At 56.8% G+C, this 19,027-nt stretch overlaps 1 protein-coding gene across 1 annotated transcript; it reads left to right on the top strand.

Moving 5' to 3' along the window:
* Positions 1-284: 284 nt before the first annotated feature.
* BIK (BCL2 interacting killer) lies at positions 285-17,315 on the top strand. The gene is made up of 6 exons (XM_021687737.1): positions 285-297; positions 14,107-14,247; positions 15,687-15,794; positions 16,460-16,577; positions 16,832-16,882; positions 17,229-17,315. The coding sequence occupies exons 2-6, from the start codon at positions 14,114-14,116 to the stop codon at positions 17,313-17,315; spliced, it is 498 nt and encodes a 165-aa protein (XP_021543412.1). The 5' UTR covers positions 285-297; positions 14,107-14,113.
* Positions 17,316-19,027: the final 1,712 nt, after the last annotated feature.

The following is a 19,027-nucleotide window of genomic DNA, read 5'->3' as shown; positions in this document are numbered from 1 at the left end:
AAATTCGGCGGGTGGATCCGTTCACCGGTACTCCGCGGCGCCTGCTGATGCACCGCGGGGCTGGGTAAACTGCAGACGCTGACAGCGGGGTGCAGACAGCTAACACATTACACGAGCAACCGAAAACCCGGGTCCGGTATTCCGAGCGGCGGGGCGGGAGCCGCGGCCCCGGGGGCGGGCCGGGGCGGGGCCCGGCGGTTTATAAGCTCGCGCGCCGGCCGCCGCCGCACACAATACGCCTCCCGGCTCCAGCCCTCCGGCCGCAGCCGCCGCCGCCGCCGCCGACGACGACGCGAGGTGAGTCCGAGCCCCTGCCGCCCCTGCCGCCCCTGCCGCCCCTGCCGCCCCTGCCGCCCCTGCCGCCCCTGCCGCCCCTGCCGCGCGGCCCTCACTCCCCCCGCTGCCCTCCGCCCCTGCGCCCAGCCCGAGGCCGGCAGGTAGGCGCTCAGGGTGCTGCCCTGGGTGCCGAGCGGCTGGAAGCGTGGGGACCTGTGCCCAGGTTTTTCCGTCCCGGGAAGCGGTTGGGTGTGTCACTTTCGGGCGACGTTTCGCGACCCCGGCTCCGATACGCCCCCTCTCCGGCGGGGTCTCCGGGTCCCCGCCGGCGATGGTTCCAGCCGCGGCCCCCGCGGGCCTCAGTCTCCGCGACTGTGCAATGGGGCGGCTCCTCCTGCGCCCCGCCCGGAGGGCCGGATGCCCCGTCGCCCCGCCCCGCCCTCCGGCGCGGCCTCCCGGGGTCCCGGCTCCCACGCCCTCGGGGGGCCGTGCGGGCCCGGACGGGAGCGCGGGGCCGCCAGCCACGGGCCGCGGCCGCGCAGCCGGGTGTCCACCGAAGCCGGGAAGATGGCGTCGGGCGCTGGCCCCCGCCGGGACCCGGGGCGCCCCGAGTCGCCGCGCACCTGCGAAGGGCCGGAGAGAGGCTTTGTCGCGGGCCGCGAGGGGAAGTCCGGAACAGGAACTGCGCGCCGAGCGGGGCGCTGCCGCCGCCCCGCACCTGCCCTCGCCCTGCACAGGTGCGCCCCGCGGGAGCGCCCGGCCTCGCTTTGCAAACCGGAGCGGCCCGCGCGCTCGGCGCTGCAGTGGCCGCGGGCGCGTTCCGTCCGGTGACCGGGAAGGGTCCCGCCGCCAGCCCCGCGCGCGGCCAAAGCAAGCCCGGGGGGGTGGGGGTGGGGGGCTCCGGGCTCCGCACGCTTTCGCTCCGAGCCCCGGTCTCCTGGGCGCGAAACCGCTTTGTAGACCGCTAATCGTTACTGTAATTTTCGCTGGAATGAGCCACCCCGGGGGGCAGGAGGTTGTTGTTGCTGCTGCCGATGTAACATCCCCCCCGCGCTCCCCCCCCAGCACCTACTGTGGCCCGGGCCTTGATCTGGTTTTCTCCGTGAAGCTTCGCTCGGGCTCCCCAGGAAGGGAGGGTTATCAGCGTTATCCTTCCCGCATGGGGAGGGGGGCAGGCAGTTGAGCTCTGTGCTGGCCGGCCTCCAGAGGCTGAGGCCTCATTTCACAGGTGGAGAAACTGAGACTACGGTCCAGGAGGCAACATAAAGGCTGTCAAACTAAAAGCCCAGACCCGTTTTCTGGGAGCTCCGCCAAAACTCTCCATCCAGCCGCCTTCCAGCTGTGTTGCCTTAGACGGGCTACTCCACCTCTGAGCCTCAGTGAGCCCATTCTGCGGAATGGGTCCATGAGGTTTCCCCAGCAGGTGTAAACACCCACCCAAGTGTTGGTGGCTGTGAGTGGCTTCCCTTAGAATGAACACTTTAAAACCTTTTTTCTGCTTATCTTGGGCATGCCTTTGGGGTAAATTCTTAGGAGTGGCACATTTTAGGTGTTTATTGGTGTGGTTTTATACTTAGTTCCCTAAGTGGTCTATCTGAGGCCTTAAACCGGCTGGGATTCCAGCCTTAGCACCTGGCTGTTGGTGCAGCTCTTGCCCACAGCTTCAGCTCTCCTCCACCCTTCCCTTCCCGCTCCAGGATTTGGGGATTTCCCACCCTTTTAACCTCAAGGTCACAGGGCTGTCACTGATTGCTTTAGCTGTGGCTCCTTGAGCTTTACATTAACGTTGTACATGTTTATTTGTGCTTGTTTTTGGTGTAAAGTGTCCAAAGCATCTGGGGAGATTGGCTTTCGGTCAGCGCCTCAGAATGCCCTGCAGTGGGGGGACCTATTTAATCAGACTTCTTAGATGGTTCCCAGGTGATTTATCTATCTATAATGTTTATTTATTTGGTGGGAATTCTGGCCGCAAGGATGTTTTTCCAAGCACCAAGGATCCTGTGAGGCCCTCTGGGATGGAGGGAGGCCTGAAACAAATGGAGTGATAGAGTTAGCACTGTCCCCATGGGTGTCACCCTTTTCCCTTGTCTCCGTTCACTTGCTTGCCCCCTGTGAGAAGTCTTCCCTGACTACCTCACCTAAAGGTGCAGCCCTAAAAAAATATAAAAAAGAAGGTGCAGGCCCTTCCTCTCTTCTATTCCTATAGTTCCTCTATGCAAGGACCTTATGGGACTGTTTCAGGCCACTGAAGACAGATTGAAATTACCCGGTTGTGCTCACTTAGCATGACACTAGCCTGCAGCTCCATGAAAACAGAAGGACCAAAAGTCACACCCAGTGGAGTATCCCTAGCCCGCGGCACAGCCTGGGTGCACTGGGAAGAGACTGGCCGGAGGGTTGTATGCATGTTAAGTACCCGAAGTTTTTAATAGGTGGCTGGCAGGTATGAAAGCTGGATTCACTGAGCTGCAGAGAAACCAGAGAGCAGCATTAGCCCATTTTTTCTCTGCTGGTCAGCTGATATGTGGAAGGAGGTGCTTGGGGAATGGCTCCATCCGCTGGTTGAGTCTTGAAGCTGACCTCGGAGGTATTTTCCCCTCTCCCTGGAAAGCATCCTGTTTTTAGTGAACCTATTAAGTTTGTAGACAATTAATGGCTTCTTGCTTCCCCTGCCTCCGAGCATAGTGGATCCCACGAGAGTCCGGCTGTTTTTTTTCTCTCTGCTCAGAACAATTCCAAGAGGTTTCAAGGAAGTCCCTGGCACGCTCGGGTTTTGTTGTTGGCAGCCACCAGGAAGCCTGCCGCGGGTCCAGAGGGGACACGTGTAGCCGCTCCCTCGTCTCTTTGTCCTGCGCTGGTTGGCTGGGGCCAGGCCCTGGGAGAAATACAGAATGTAAGCAAATAAGGCCACGGGCCCCAGTTCCTCGTAGGCACTGAGGCCGGCCTCAGAGAGGCCAGGGCTGGGGGTCAGCGCACTGAGGCAGGCTCAGGGAGGACAGCTGATTTTCCCAGTGTCAATATTAGGGTGTGACAATACAAAACACCCGCTGGGCCTTGCCGGGCACTGCGTGGTAAACCTGTTTTTCTGGAGGTGGGAGAAGACAGCCTGTCACCAGAATGAGAGGAAGTGTGCGCTCTAGAGCCAAGAGCAGCCCACCGGGCTACCTACTGGAGGACCATCACTGGGATACGGGGATTTAGAATTGAGAGCTCTTGTCGTCCCCCCTCCTCCCAGAGATGTTGGCATTTGTGTCTACAGCTTGGAGCTCAGAAGAAGCTGCCGAGTTTCCTGTGTACGGAGGATGATGCATCAGGAAAACCCCAGGTCTGACTGAGGTGGTCAGCATGGTATGCGCGTCTCCTGAGCTCCAGGCTCATAATCCTAGCTGCCCATTAGTGGGCGCTTACTGTGTACCATCCACGCAGCCTCTGCCTTCTCGCAGCAACACTTCCTGCTGGTGAGGGTGCGACGAGGCCTGGGACTCCGAGCCAGGAATTGGCTGTCGCTGTGAGCCCAGCTCCCTTGTTCGGTTTTGCAGTATATTGTGTGCCCCTCCTGCCCCCTGACTGTCCCCGTTCACTAGGTCGCCGCTCTGAGCTGGGGCGGACAGACAGGTAAACATTTAATGAGACTAGAGTGGGCCAAGTGCCCAATCCAGGTCTGTTTACCGAAGGTGCTGGGACAACGCAGATGAGGAACAATTAATTCTGTCTTGGGGAGGGTGGGGAGGAGGTGGGTTCTGGGCCAGGCCTGTACCAGCCCCCTGTACCTGCTGGAGAAGCAGGCCCCCTGTACCAGCCTGGGGGAAGCAGAGGGAGCCTATAAAGTCAGGTTGAGAGTTCTAAAGGGCCAGGATGAGTCCAGTGGGGAGCTGAGGACTTTGTCCCAGGGAGGAAACGGGAGCCCCCAAAGCATCTGCCTTTGGCTCAGGTCATGATCCCGGGGTCTTGGGATCGAGCCCTGCATCAGGCTCCCTGATGAGCAGGGAGCCTGCTTCTCCCTTTCCCGTTCCCCCTGCTTGTGCTCTCTCTCTGTCAAATAAATAAATAAAATCTTTAAAAAGGAGGGGGAGACCCAAAACTCTGGAATAAAGGACCCCCGAGGGCTGCATCTGTCTCTCTGGGCCCCTCAGAGATTGGGCCCAGCAGGGCACAATCTTTTACTTAACTTTAAACACTTAAGAACTTATTTTTATTTTTTAATGAATTTTTTAAGTAATTTTTAAAAAGATTTTATTCATTTGAGACACAGATAACAGAGAGAGAAAGCATGAGCAGGGAGAGAGGCAGAGGGAGAGGGAGAAGCAGGCTCCCCGCCGAGCCAGGAGCCTGATGTGGGGCTCGATCCCAGGACCCTGGGATCATGACCCGAGCCGAAGGCAGACGCCCAATGATCTGAGCCACCCAGGTGCCCCTTTAGGTAATTTCTATACCCAACTTGGGGCTCGAACTCACAACCCCGAGATAAAGAGTCACATGCTCTACCGACTAAGCCATCCAGATGCCTCAAGAACTTTTTAAATACATGCTTCTTAAAACTTAAAAACTGCAGGCCCAGGTAGTATCTTGGCCCCCTATCCTTTCTAATGGTGATGGAAAAGTAGAGGGGTCCACTTAGGTCCCCTTTTTGGATGGCAACGAGGAGTTTGAGAACCCCTGGGTTTTCCTTGCCTTGCCCCCCCCCCCCCAACCTGTTTTCTGTTCACTCCGTTGAACTGTGTATTGTAACAAAACACCACTGACTGGGTGGCTTGTAAACCACAAATTTATTTCTCACAGCTCTGGATGCTGGAAATCCAAGGTCAGGGTGCCCTGACTTCCTGTATCCTTGAGTGGGGGCCTGGGGACCGGAAGGGAGCTCTCCTGGGCCTCTCTCAGAAGAGCGCTAATCCCATTAGCAGAGCCTGCGCGATCTGATTGCCTCTTAGGCCCCACCTCCTGATACCATCACCCTGGGCTTTATGAATTGGGGAGTGGAGGACACAAACCTTTAGGCCACAGCAAACTGGTGTAAAGCCAATTTCAAAATCAGTCATCCAGAGAATTATTAATCTCTTCTACTTTCTCCAGTTTGGGGGATCTTTATAGATACTTGAGCAGGAAAGGACCTAAAAAGAAAATCTCCCCAATGCTTGTTTTACAGACAAGGAATTAGGGGTCCAGAGGGGCTAAGGAACTTGTCCAAAGCCAAACGGCCAAGCCCGGACTAGGACGCAGGTGTCCCAGTAGCCCGAGTGCCCCTTGGTGTAGGGTCTCTGTAGGGAGTGAACAGAAGCAGTGAGACGTGGACATTTGCATAAATGACATCACAGTGGTTCCTCATCTCCTTTGTGTCCCTCAGCAGCTAACCATGACTTCTTTTTTTTTTTTTTTTTAAGATTTTATTTATTTGTCAGAGAGGGACACAGCGAGAGAGGGAACACAAGCAGGGGGAGTGGGAGAGGGAGAAGCAGGCTCTCCACCAAGCAGGGAGCCCGATGCAGGGCTCGATCCCAGGACCCTGGGACCATGACCTGAGCCGAAGGCAGACGCTTAATGACTGAGCCACCCAGGGGCCCCTCACCATGACTTCTTAAACTGTTGCTGCAGACCCACCTCTTTCCATTTTTTGCAGTGTGCCAAGTGCGGATTCGGGGAGGAGGTGGGGGGGCGCTGGTTTTGCATCATTTCCACTAAGAACCTGAGCGCACTGAGCCAGGCCCAGCGTGGGGCCCTGGGGACCTGCCTGAATCAGTCCTGAGCGGCTCCCGCCAAACTTTGACCTGAACTGGCTGCCAGGCCCAGAGAGCGCCTCCCTGGGGCTGGAGGCCAGGTTTCATGGGGCTCCTCCCCTCGGTGTGTGAGCAGCCCTTTGCTGGTCTCAACCTCCTCTGCGGAGAGTGGATGGTGCTCCTCCCTCCCATAGGGCTCCAACCTGCAAAGCGCCCCATGCTGTATGCAAACCTAATATGCTTTACGTTCGCTTTCGAGCCGGCCTCTCCGCTCAGGAGCTCAAATGGCATGATCCTGACCCAAATCATGACTCATTGTCTGGCACTGGCCGAGCCCTACATACAGGCCCAGTATGTTCGTTCCATCACTGTCGAAATCAATGGAAACTATTTGGCATTTCAGGCCTTAGAGCAAGACTTTTTTTTGTGATTGTCAAAGCAGGCTTCCTTTTTTTTTTTTTTATTTGATTTGATTCTTTTATTTGAGAGAGAGAGAGCACACAGAGGGAGAGAGAGCAGACTCCCCCCAAATGGGGAGCCCGACATGGGGCTTCATCCCAGGACCCTGGGACCATGACCTGAGCCAAAGGGAGACACTTAACGGACTGAGCCACCCAGGTGCCCCCCCCCTTTTTGGGGGGGGTGGCCTTCCTTTTTATTCTGTCAGTCTGCGCTGCTGGGTCGGTGTATTTTTGGAGCCCGGGGGTGGGTAGCGCAATCGCATGGTCAAGAGGCTCTGAATTTCCGTTCACCCTCCTGGGTCCCTGTCTGTGAAGTGGGTCTGACACCTCCTTCTTCTGGGGGAGGCTGGACGCAAGTCGATGCAAATAAGGACATGGGTCACCAAGAGCAGACAGCTGCAGGCCCGGAGAGCACAGCCCTTGCCCGCCCCAGGCTGCAGAGGCCAAGCCAAGATTGGGCTTGTTCCCCACCCCACCCCTCCCGTGGATGGCTCCGCCTGCACCCCCTGGGTCCAGGGTGGGTCAGGCCAGCACCTGCGCTGGGGTTCAGGGGGGAGGACCCAGTGAAGGCGGGGTGGTAGGACTGAGGGCCTGTGGCACCAGGGGCCCATTCCAAGTTACCACTTTGCAAATTACTGAACAACTCCCACACCATACCATGGGTGAATTTCCAACTTTTTACCTGAAACACCTTTCTCTCTCCTCTCCCTCCTTTTTCTCTCGCTCCCTGTCTTTCTTTTCCCTAGTTGCTTCTCCATCACCAGGGAAGGGAGCCCTGCCCACCTCGAAGGAGTGGTTTTGGGCATCTGCAGGTTCCTAATGGTGGAGGCCAGAGGCGGGACTTCCCCACCAGGTGGGGAGGCTAGGGCGGGGGCTTGATTCCTGAAATAGACCTTTAAGACAGACCGGGGGTGCCCGGGTGGTCAGTCGGTTAAGCGTCTGACTCTTGGTTTCAGCTCAGGTCATGATCTCAGGGTCCTGCATTGGGCCCGTGCTCAGCACAGAGTCTGCTTGAGATTCTTTTCTTCTCCCCCTGCCCCTCCCCCTGTTCTCACACACTGTCTCTCTAAAATAAATTAAATCTTTAAAAAAAAGAAAAAGACCTTTCCATCTCAGGAAAATTCGAGCTGTTGCCTCAAAACAATGATTTTTGCTTTAGTTTTTGAATCCTCGATCCCAGCACACGCATGGTAGTAAAAGTTAAAGAACACAAGCTCAGAGTTAAAAATTCAGTACCCTTCCCACGTCTGTGCCAGAGGTCCCTTCCTCTCTCCACTAATCTCCTGGCCTCTTGAGGGGACGGTCTATGCGGATGGAAGTATTCATCTGTTTCGGTTTGTTTTATACGCACGCAGGCTGCACGGTTACATTCCGGTTCTGCGTGTGTAGCCCCTTGACTTCTAGGTCCCAGCACAGCAGCCCCTGCAGACCCCCTGCCTAAAGGTTTTCAGGGCTACAAGGTATGTACGGGGTGTATATGCAGGATGCGTCCCAGAATTCAAGGGTTAGGTGAACCTGTGACTTTGGTGGATCCTAATCTCCCCCTCTGGGTTTGTTGGCTCCTTAGCCAGCCCTGGAGTCCCTGCTCCGTGGCAAGAAGTGGGCAACAGCTGTATCTCTTAATCCTCTTTAGCTCTGGGAGGCTGTGCCATGTCCACGCAGGAGAGCCGTCTCTGATGGAGGCTCAGTCAGGTGACTGGTCCTGGGCACACAGCAGTAGCGGGGCTGGGACTGGAACCGGGGTCTGTCTTGCTGAGGTCTGGGCTTTTCTGCTTGAGTGCACCTGATGCTGTGCACACTGGGTGCTCCATAAACTGGCCTGCGCCCCCCCCCCCCCCCGCCCAATCCTGGGGAGCAGCCGGGCTGGTGATGGGCTCAGGTGTGGCTGGAAAACCCCAGGGGGTTTGGGACTCAAGTAGGTCTCAGCTCAGCTGGGTCCACCCAGCAGCCACTGGCCCGGCACCCAGGACTCCAGTGACCAGGTGGTATTCACAGGGCCCCAGAGGTGTTGCCAGCTGTTCCTGCTTGGCAGCAAGGCATGCAGGAGATACGGGCATCCTGAGCTCTGCGGGTAAGAGCATGTTCCTAGGGGCGCCTGGGTGGCTCAGGCGTTGGGCGTCTGCCTTCGGCTCAGGTTGTGATCAGGGGTCCTGGGATCGAGCCCCGCATCGGGCTCCCTGCTCCGCGGGAAGCCTGCTTCTCCCTCTCCCCCTGCTTGTGTTCCTGTTCTCACTGTCTCTCTCTCTGTCCAATAAATAAATAAAATCTTAAAAAAAAAAAAAAAAAGCGTGTTCCTGACAGCTTTTTTTTTTTTAAGATTTTTTTTTTTTTTTTTTTTTAAAGATTTTATTTATTCATGAGAGACAGAGAGAGAGACAGAGGCAGAGGGAGAAGCAGGCTCCCCGCGGAGCAGGGAGCCCGATGCGGGACTCGATCCCAGGACCCTGGGATCATGACCCGAGCCGAAGGCAGACGCTTAACCGACTGAGCCACCCAGGCGTCCCTTTTTTTTAAGATTTTAATTTACTTATTTGAGAGGGAGAAGGAGCGTGAGCAGGGGGAGGGGCAGAGGGAGAGGGAGAAGCAGACTCCCCACTGAGCAGGGAGCCCGACACAGGGCTCGATCCCAGGCCCCTGAGATCGTGACCTGAGTCAAAGGCAGATGCTTAACCGCCTGAGCCACCCGGGCGCCCCCCACGGCTTTTTCCACAGAGTGTGTAGGCGGGTGAGAGCGTAGGCTGCAGCCTGGGTGGGGGACACATGGCTAGGTGTGCCTTCCTTTCGCCCAAGAACGGTTTGAAACTGCTTGTTTGCAAATCTGCTGGAAAAAAAAACCAGATGCTCGAAAGCAGTCCGAGCTCCTGGGCTGGCAGCTTCCTCGGTACTGGGCCGTGTTGGGTCATTTGACGAACGTGCTCTGTGTTGTGTGCTGGGAGCCAGAGACTGGTAACAGTGGCAGCTCCTGGTCTGTTGCCTTATGGGGTGTCCAGGCATTAACACAGATTCCGTCATTTAGAAGGGAAGAAGCTGGAGGCACAGAGTGCACGCTCCAAGCTGCCGCAGAGGAAGAAAGAGCCACGCACCGTGTGGTTGGTTGGAGATGGAGGGAGGCTGCCTGAGCTCCCGGAGACCCCCGGAGCCCCCCGGCCTGGCCCCAACGAGCTAGGAAGGCAGGGCCAGGGCTGAGCTCCTTGGGGACCAATAGCAGTGCTCACAGAGGCACGGTGTCCAGTGTGCAGGGAGCAGGTGCTGAGATGGGGGCTGGCAGGGTTGGGGCTGGGGAGGTGGCCAGGGGGACAGGAGGGCCCTGGTAGCGGCATGGCATGGGCCCCGAGGGGAGCGATGACCGGGTCAGATCTGGAGACAGTCCAGTGGGGACTGGAGGCCAGCCTCGCAGCTACGGTAGAGCTGGACCGGAAGTGACCAGCACTGACCACAGTCTGATTTCTCCCACTCAGATCTGGAGCCCCAAGGCCAGCCCAGGCCCGTTGGGTGAGCCTTTCATGAGCATCCTTACCCAGGGCTTGGATCAGGCCCTCTTGAGAGTGGGTGCTCAACCACCAGCCAGGGTTAGAACAGGCAGTTGAGGGCGCCTGGGTGGCTCAGTTGGTTAAGCGACTGCCTTCGGCTCAGGTCATGATCCTGGAGTCCCGGGATCGAGTCCCGCATCGGGCTCCCTGCTTGGCAGGGAGTCTGCTTCGCCCTCTGACCCTATGCCCTCTCATGTGCTCTCTCTCTCTCTCATTCTCTCTGTCTCAAATAAATAAATAAAAAATCTTTAAAAAAAAAAAAAAAAGAACAGGCAGTTGATGCTGGTGCTTGCCCGGAAAATGAACCCCATTAGTTTGGGATTATTATCCCCATTTAACAGATAAGGAAACTGGAGGCCTTGCCCAAGATCGCACCGCAGCTCAAGTGAGTAGTTGGGTTAGGAGGTTAACCCAGGATCCCCCCACCTGTCTTGCTCACCCAACCCCAGAGCTCATCGGACACAGGCCTCGGGGGCTCCATTTCCACTTGGTGCCCAGGGATTCTGAGAATGTCTGCTGGAGGCCGAGGGATGTTGGGACAGGGGGTCAAGGGGAGGCTCAGAGACCATGTGCCCAAGGAAGTCCCATTGTGGCCCCTCGGGTTTGGTGAGGCAGGGGTTTCCGTGGGAGCACACAGCAGCCCCTGGGAAGAGAACAGCCCCTTGCTGGGGTGTGGTGTGGAGGGGAAGAGGGGCCTGGGGGCCCATGCAAAGGAGGGCTGGGACTGCTTTTCCTGGGAAATTGCCGTTTGCATAGACACCAAGACCCCTGGGGCCTGGGGGCAGCCGGAGGAGGAGGCTCCAGTCACAATTCTTTAAATGCTACCCTCGTGCGAGCTCAAGGGCACACGGACCCACAGTGCTCACAACCTATGCAGTGGTAAAATACCTCCTCCATGAAAGTTGGGTCCATCTATCTGGGTCCTTCGTGCCTTTCAGTGGAGTTTTTACGTTTTTCTCCGTAAGTTTTAAAGCATTTTTTAAAATCAGATTTCGTTCCTGACTAAAAGCCTTCTGTGTCTGTAAATACGTGTCTATCTGCTGCTGTATTTTCTAGTTGCCTTGTGGGTATTGATTTTTAAATGTTGATCTGGTATCTGGCAACCTTGAAACTCTTGGTGGTTCTAAAAGGTGATTCTCGGGACACCTGGGTGGCTCAGTCGTTAAGTGTCTCCCTTCGCCTCTGCCTTCGGATCAGGTCGTGATCCCAGGGTCCTGGGATTGAGCCCCGCATTGGGCTCCCTGCTCAGCGGGGAGCCTACTTCTCCCTCTCCCGCTGCCCCCCCTCCTGCTTGTGCTCTCTCTGTCAAATAGATAAAATCTTTGAAAAAAAACCAGTACAAAACAAAAGGTGATTCTGTGTTTTCTACATAAAGCCTTACTTCGTGTCTGCTAGAAATCTCTCCTGTCTTATTGAAATGATCACATTTTCTTTGGCAGCTTGAATGTCTTTTATTCTTGGAGCAGCTTCCTCTAACTTGGCTGAGGTTGTGTCTAAATAGTCAGCTTAGTCGCCTTTTGTGCTGGTGCTGCTGTCCCCCGCCTCCCAGTGTTCTCCTTCTCTTCCTTCCTTCCTTTCTTTCTTTTCTTTTCTTTTCTTTTCTTTTCTTTTCCTTTCTTTTCTTTCCCTTTCCCTTTCCCTTCCCCTTTCCCTTCCCTTTCCTTTCCTTTTCTTTCCTTTCTTTTCTTTTCTTTCTTTCTTCCTTTCTTTTTCTTTCTTTCTTTCCTTTCTTTTCTTTCTTTCCTTTCTTTTCCTTCCTTCCTGATTGAATAGGGTGTCAGTGCCAGGGTGTGGCTGGAGGTGGGTCCCCTGGGACTGGGGTCTGCAAGTTCCCTCCTCCCCCCGCCCCCGACTACAGAAGGGGCTTCCAACCATACTGGTTTTGTGATCTAGCTTTTTTCAAAAGGATTGTCGAGGGCGCCTGGGTGGCTCAGTTGGTTAAGCAACTGCCTTCGGCTCAGGTCATGATCCTGGAGTCCCGGGATCGAGTCCCGCATCGGGCTCCCTGCTCAGCGAGGAACCTGCTTCTCCCTCTGACCCTCCGCCCTCTCATGTACTCTCTCTCATTCTCGCTCTCTCAAATAAATAAATAAATCTTAAAAAAAAAAAAAAAAAAAAAAGGATTGTCGAAGAACTTTACATTGTAGAGGGATCGAGATTCACCGCATAGCTTTTCTTTTTTTTATGTAAGCTCTAGGCCCAAAACGGGGGTTGAACTCAACGACTCCGCGATCAAGAGCCGCATGTTCTACCGACTGAGCCAGCCAGGCGCCCCCACGCCTCATAGCTTTTAACTGCTGCCTAGCGTTCCCTGGATGGATGTAGAAGGATTATGCGCTAAGAACTGTGCCCGCGGTGCTATTAAGTTGCTAGCAGCATTTTAGGGTTTTTAGAAATGCCACGTGATCCCCGCTGTCGGGTTCAGGTTCGCGCTGGCGGATGGTTTTTTTGGGGGGGGGCGGTTGTCACTGGGTCTCAGGCCTGCAGGTGCCCTCAGCAGGTGGTAGCACCCTCCCTCCACCACCAGGACCCCGCAGGGGAAGGTGCTGTCCTGACAGGTGCGGGCAGCATATGTCAGGCCATGGGCCCTTTGTGGCTGTTGTCGCTCTGTTTACATGTCGGATCTCTCCAGCCCTCACCCCTGCTAGAGCTGGCTTTCAAGCTGGGCTTTCATCTGGAACAGACCCGAGCCTCTCCTGGCTTTCCCTTAGGAAACTGAACAGCCCTCTTGAGACAAATTCTGGGCACATACTCTCTCTAGAACAATGCTGTTCTTCTGTGGTGTCCTTTCTCAAAGGCCCCAGACCCTCAAATACCTGTCTGTGCCCTTGGACGTCTCAGCGTGTCCATCTCCTCAACCGTGTTTTGGATGCACTGTTGAGAATAACTTGTCTAGACTGGTCCCGAGACACCTGGAGGATGCACACTTACTCTGTGCCCTGGCTTTGTGTCTCCAGTCACCACCCTTTAATGCTGAGAGCAAGTCGTGTGCGCACTCTTGCCTAGACTCTGTGTCCCCGGTGGGTGCCCGTGCATGTCCTGCCGACTGTTGATCCACCTCAGGGACGAACGCTGTCCCCCCTGGCCGAGGGGAGCAGGGAGACTCAGCTCTGTCCCTTCTTGGCTTAATCGTGAACTTTTCCAAGTGTCTCTCTTAATGAATATCTACCTTGAAGGTTGGGGGTCCAAGGTAATGAGAGGGTTCTATCCACTCAGAACAGGCTAATGTGAAGAATTACAGAATTTTTAAAAAAATTTTTATTGTTAATATTAATCACCATACATTACATTATTAGTTTTAGATGTAGTGTTCCATGATTCATTGTTTGCGCATAACACCCAGTGCTCCATGCAGAACGTGCCCTCTTTAATACCCATCACCAGGCTAACCCATCCTCCCACCCCCCTCCCCAAGAATTACAGAATTTTTAAGAACCCGGGACATTCTTGTCAGACAGTGGGTTGAAGTGCTGAGGTCCCTCAGCATCACACAGCTACAAAGTGACAGAGCTGGGATTTGAGCTCAGGTCTGTTGGTTCCGTGTTCTTCACCATTATTCCGGCCCTAAGGCTGTTTAGTATGGTGTGGGGTAAATTGTGGTGAACGGGGTCACGGAATCCTACCCAGCTATCTCGGGAGGTTGTAAACACTTCCAATGTTGGAATCCACTATTGTCATAGGAGGGCTTTTGGCTGCAAGGAACTGGGAACTCGGTGAATTGTGATTTGAACGAGTTGGGTTTTATTTTTCTTACACAGTTGGGGTGGCTATGGCTTGTATTTGGCAAGCATTCGAGAATGCCATCAGAGAGCCAGGCTCATCCCTCTCTCCTCTGTATTCATGGCGTGTTGGTTATCCCTATGTTGAGCACCTTGGTGTCATAAAGTGGCTGCTGCAGCTCCAGCCTTCCCTCCTGTGTTGAAGGCAGCAAGGCAGGGGAGAGGAGGTGCCCTGGCTGAGGCTGCTCCCTTTCAACCCCCCCGTGTCGGACCTCGGAGACCTCATCGCCCAGAACCGGGTTGCATGCCCACCACCAGCTGCAAGGCATGCTGGGAAAGTGAGGAGCAGGAGAGCCACGGTTGGCTTTGATGCACAAGGGCTCAGTCAGTCTGTGTCTCTCTCTCCCAGAGAAGAAATGTCCCACCCAGGACCCCTCTCCAGGAACCTCTCTTGGAGCACCTTCCTGCGGGAGCATGGCCCAGAAGTGCTGGAGGTTCCGGGCATGACTGACCTCATGGAGTACTATGATCCGGGGCCCTCCCCTAACAGGTAGGTCCCAGGAACACCGCGGGCCCCACCCACTCCATTTCTGGCCGGTGACCTCCAGGGTCCGGTTAGAAGAGCAGGCCTTCTGGGCTCCGCAGGCAGGCCTCCAGGGCGGAAAGTCCCCAGGTGTGGTCCTGGAGGCTTGTGCCCCGGGCGCGACCGCTTCGCTCTGATGTCATCCCACAGAGGCCCTGGGCGTCCAGCACATTCCCAGGATGGACTTAAACCTGTGGCTTTAGGACCGGGTGTCTCCTGGCCCTCACTGACCATGATCACCTCATCAAGGCCTCTTGATGAGATGGTTCTGATTTAGGAAATCAGAAGTAGCTCAAGGAAGCCCCTTCGCACAGAACGCCTGGCCGGGGCTGCCGGGGCAGTGAAAAGGGGATCTTCCCGGGACCGGCCCCAGGGTTCCAGGTGCTTCCCTTCTGCTTCAGGCCTCAGGATTCTTAGTCATTAGGTCATTAGCCCTGGGCATTGGGGCTGGCTGGGATTTTAGAGCTGGAGGGACCTGAAAATCTGCCTCTTGCCCTGTCCCTGCTCCACTTGGAGAGGACAATAGGGGACGGTCAGCCTGGGGCAGTGTTTTCCTGAGGTCCCAGGGGGTATTGGGATAGAGGTGGGACCTCAACCCCCCACCTGGACGGCCAGCCAGACCTCCCCAGCCTCCCATCTGGGCTTCCGGCACCCCTCAAATAGAGAGCATGGACCCCAGGGAGACTGGGCAGATGGCTGGGGCTGAGCTGGAGGCCACTGGGAGGCCTGTCTGCCTGGAAATTCCCGGATGGAATGTGGGCAAACCCCTGAGAGCAGGGCTGAAGCCAGCCCGGAGGGAGGGGCGGGTGTTGGACCTGGAGCTCAGGAGCGAGTGCCTCGACCTCCTTCCATCCAGGACTCGGGTCAGTGAGTGGCGGGCGCTGGCCAGCCCCTCCTTTCTGAAAGGGGTGATGACAGCAGGTGGGTTCAGGATTGGGGAGCAGGGAACAGGTCCTAGAATCTAACCCAAGGAGGAGGGTAAATCTAGACTCTGTGGGAAGCCAGTCCCAGATCCGGGGGGTTCAGGAGCCCCAACCTGCCCAACCCCACTGCCCACCTTTCCCGGTGAACCCCCCGGTGGGTGGCCTCTCCCGGAATCCTCCAGCCTTCAGTTTTCCTTGGGGAAGGCTGTAACAGGGAGGCCAGCCTGCTGTTCACACGAGCCCTAAATGTCTCTGCCCTCCCACAGGAGGGGCCCACACTGCAGGGAACCCACCCGGGGATGGGACCTCGCTGGTCTTTCCTGAACCAAAGTGGGAGCCAGAGGAGGGGTGTGCGAAGGTTCCCACCTCGCTCTGTGTCACCACTTGCCTCCCAGAAACCTGGGGCCCGATTGGCCAGGTTGGCCTGGGTATGTGGGGGTCACCACACAGCCACACCCCTAATTGCCCGTGCCCTCCCCACAGCACCAACCCCGACGATGTGGCCATGCGGCTGGCCTTCATCGGGGACGAGATGGAAGTGAGATGGATGCTCCCCCGCATTGGCGAGCTGCCCGGGATGGCCATGTACAGGTGGGCAGCCCCCCAGGCCCTGGGAGGAGATAGCTCGCCTCCCAGGCAGCTGTGCATCCCCCCGCTAGGAGTCCCCAGCCCCTGCACCTGGGCAACAAAGCAGAACCCAAGTGCCTTTCTCTGCTGCTTCATCAAGCCAAGAGCGAACTTTCCCAAGAGGGTCTTGACTTAAAATGCTGACAGGAAATGGTGAGCTCAGCGGAGCTGTGTGTCCTGCTTGGAGGCCTCTGTCCTGAGCACGCTGTACTTTCATGGTTTGCCGGCATTTCTGTGGGTTCTCAGATGCTCCCAGAATTTCTCAAGGTGGGGGATGTAAAACCTTTACCCTAGAGACCACAGTGATTGTGGTCTCTTGGTCCCCAGAGCGACAGCCTTCTGTTGGGGTGCCCAGGCCTCTCTCAGACCAAAGATCCTCTGGAGGGACGACCTGCCTCCGTGGGCCTGTGGGCGGTGGAAGGAAACAGGAAATCAGATGAATTGGGGACCAGAAATGGCCCATGGAGAGAGACCCTCATTGGCAGAGCCACCAGAGAAGGGGGCTGGAGTGGCACTGGGTAGGAGGGGACACGGCCCCCTTCTCCCCACGGGGGTCCCCTAAAGTAAAGGCCACCCCTGCCCCTGTTCCTGCAGTAATGGCCCTGCTGCCCCTCCCCTCTGTCTTACAGCTTGGCTTTTACCTACAACCAGACAGGCCTGAGAGGTGTTCTTAGAAGTTTCATGGATGGTCTCAGTAACCTCAGGGAGAGCATACGCATCTGGAGCTTCCTGACCTTCCGGAACAGGGTAAATAAACCTTGAGATGTCGTGACCTTGCCTTACCCCCCTGCACATGGTAACTGCAGCTACGGAGCAGCCCCCCCATAGGGCATAGCCTGTGGATGCCGCAGACCCCACCACTCCCTGTTGTCTTGCCTTGCCTGCTTCCCCGCTTCTACTGGTCTTTGGCTTTGAGACCCCTGGTTTATGGACTCCAAGCTTGAAGTCTTGCATGTGTTTGCCTGCTTGCACGCCTGTGCTCATGCTCTTCCGTCCGCCAGGAGTGCCTTCCTCTGGTGGACGTGCCCGCTCCGCCCTCCTCTGCCCAGCAGGTGCCTCTTCTCCTGACCGCTCCTCCTTCCTCCCTCCATCGGCCCCGGGGAGGGTCCCTCACGCTGGCTCATCCTCCCACCTGTCCCCAGCCGACTGGCAGCTTCTCCTCCTGTCGGTCGTGTCCTCAGCTGTTTCCCCACCGCGCCTGTGCCCGTCTTTCTGGTTTTTGTCCCAGACCGGTCCCGTGTGCAGATGCTCCCGTGTCCCCCACCTTCCCTGCCGCGTTCTTCAGCACCCCCGCTCTTGGCCGCGCAGGCTCTCCCCTGTGTCCACAGGCATAGGAGGCTCTGCAGACGGAGCGCGCCCGGCTGGAGGGCCTCACCTGTCCCCCCCTTCGTCCCACAGGTGCCCCCCAACCCAGGGCGCGGGCTGGTGCTGTCCCTGCTGCTGCTGCTGGTGCTGCTGCTAGGCTGGGGGCCCCAGCTCCAGTGACCCAGCCGCTGCGGGGGCGGGGGCGGGGCTGGCCCCCCGACCTCCACCCTGGAGGTGGCCTTGTTGGTTTTGTTGTCTTTTTAACTGTTTTCTGATGATCCCTTTTTTATATTTAAACTCTGAGTGCTGGGACACTACTGAGGTTTCATACTAGTTTTTTGCTTTCCCTTTTTGTAAGAGAAATGAATTCATTATACCTCTGGGGTCGTTACTGGTTAACTGCCCGTGGGCCTGCTCTCCTGGCCCCAACCCACCATGCGATGGCCTGTCCCGGGAAGGGGGGGGTGTTGTGGGGGGGGGGGGAGTGCTGGCCACACCCCCGTGTCTGTGATGGCTGGGACAAAGAGAGAATCTGCTGGAAGAGATTCTGAGGGGTGAGGAGAGCTCAATAAAATGTTGGTTTCCAGCTGGTCTCTGGTCCTCTCTGGGGGTTTGCCGCGTGGGCTCCATCTTGCCCCTGGCGGCAGAATCAAGGGGGAGCGGAGAGTAAGGGCGGGACGTGGGCCTAGCCACCTGTGCGTGACCACACACCTGCAAGCCCTTTCCTGCACCTGCTGTCATGAAGTTTGGCCCAACACAATTAGGTTTACTCCTGCTCTTGTCATGCCTGGTGCCTGAAATCTACCATTAGGGATTATTTCCTTTGGCCTGTCAGTCTCTTATAATTGGGCTGCCTGCCCTCCCCACATGGGCTCATCCAGCGCTCCCTGCTGGAGCAGTGCAGCCTGTGGGGCTACCCACATAGGTGTGCTGGGGAGAAGGGGCTGGACAAGGGGCACCCACCATGTGGGCTCAGCCTGCCGCAGTCCTGGGCCTAGTGCTGTTTCCAGACCGTGTTAGGCGCGCTCTCCAGAACTTGAGCTCTGACTCCACCCCACCCTCCCCACCTCCCCCCCGCTCCACAGTCCCCGCTATCTCAAATGCCAACCCTGGGCTGGGGTGAGCCCCCCATCTTCTGCAGCCTCCTCTTCCTGTCCCCTTCAGGTCCTGGATTTGGAGAGCCTTCCTTGCACCCTCATGACTGAAGGGACCCTCCCAGCCACCACCAGGCTTTCTGTGTCACAGCTCTCCAGGGTCTGGCCCTTCACAGCCTGACTTCCCACCTCCTTTCCTGTAAATGGTCCCTTGGGGCTATGTCAGGCCCTCCCAAAACCTCACAGGCAAGCCCAGAGTCTGCCAATTCCCAGGTCCTTGCTGGGAATGTTACATTCTGACATCCTGCTCCACCCAAAGGACACTCCACCCCTGGACAGATACACACCAAGTTCACAGACCTGGAAGTGACCCAGGGCTTTCCCTGTGTAGCTGCATTGACCCCGGGGCCCTGCGGATCCACTGGAGAATCAGTTAACTAGGGATGTGGCAAGGCCAAACCCAGAGGCACCTCTTCTAGGAAGTCCTCCCTAACCACCTAGCACCAGCTTGCTCCTAAGCTCTTGGGACAAAACTGCCCACCAGCCGTGTACCCACCTGAGAGGTTCCATGTGGCCAGGGCTGCCTGTAGCTTCCCGAGGAGCTTGGGCTTCTTCAGAGAGAGGAGGGAGTGCAAATGGCTGTTTGTGGAGCCCCCAGGTGCAGCCGATGCAGTGGCTCTTCCCTGCAAGGATTTGGGGACCCCCTCCCCAGGTGTTCTAGGGTTTGCAACATTCTTCCCACCCATGGATGTCAGCGGAGCCCCTACTGCGCTAGGCTTGGGCACGGGTTCTGGGGTT

Source organism: Neomonachus schauinslandi, chromosome 5, assembly GCF_002201575.2.
Source record: "Neomonachus schauinslandi chromosome 5, ASM220157v2, whole genome shotgun sequence".
Taxonomy (NCBI): domain Eukaryota; kingdom Metazoa; phylum Chordata; class Mammalia; order Carnivora; family Phocidae; genus Neomonachus; species Neomonachus schauinslandi.
This window is presented reverse-complemented; position numbering and strand designations above follow the sequence as displayed.

Excerpts from the sequence above, each read along its gene's own strand:
- BIK (XM_021687737.1), top strand. The coding sequence starts at position 14,114 with ATGTCCCACCCAGGACCCCTCTCCAGGAACCTCTCTTGGAGCACCTTC. Across the intron at positions 15,795-16,459 it reads CCCGGGATGGCCATGTACAG|CTTGGCTTTTACCTACAACC; the intron begins GTGGGCAGCCCC and ends TCTGTCTTACAG. Across the intron at positions 16,883-17,228 it reads CGCCCTCCTCTGCCCAGCAG|GTGCCCCCCAACCCAGGGCG; the intron begins GTGCCTCTTCTC and ends TTCGTCCCACAG.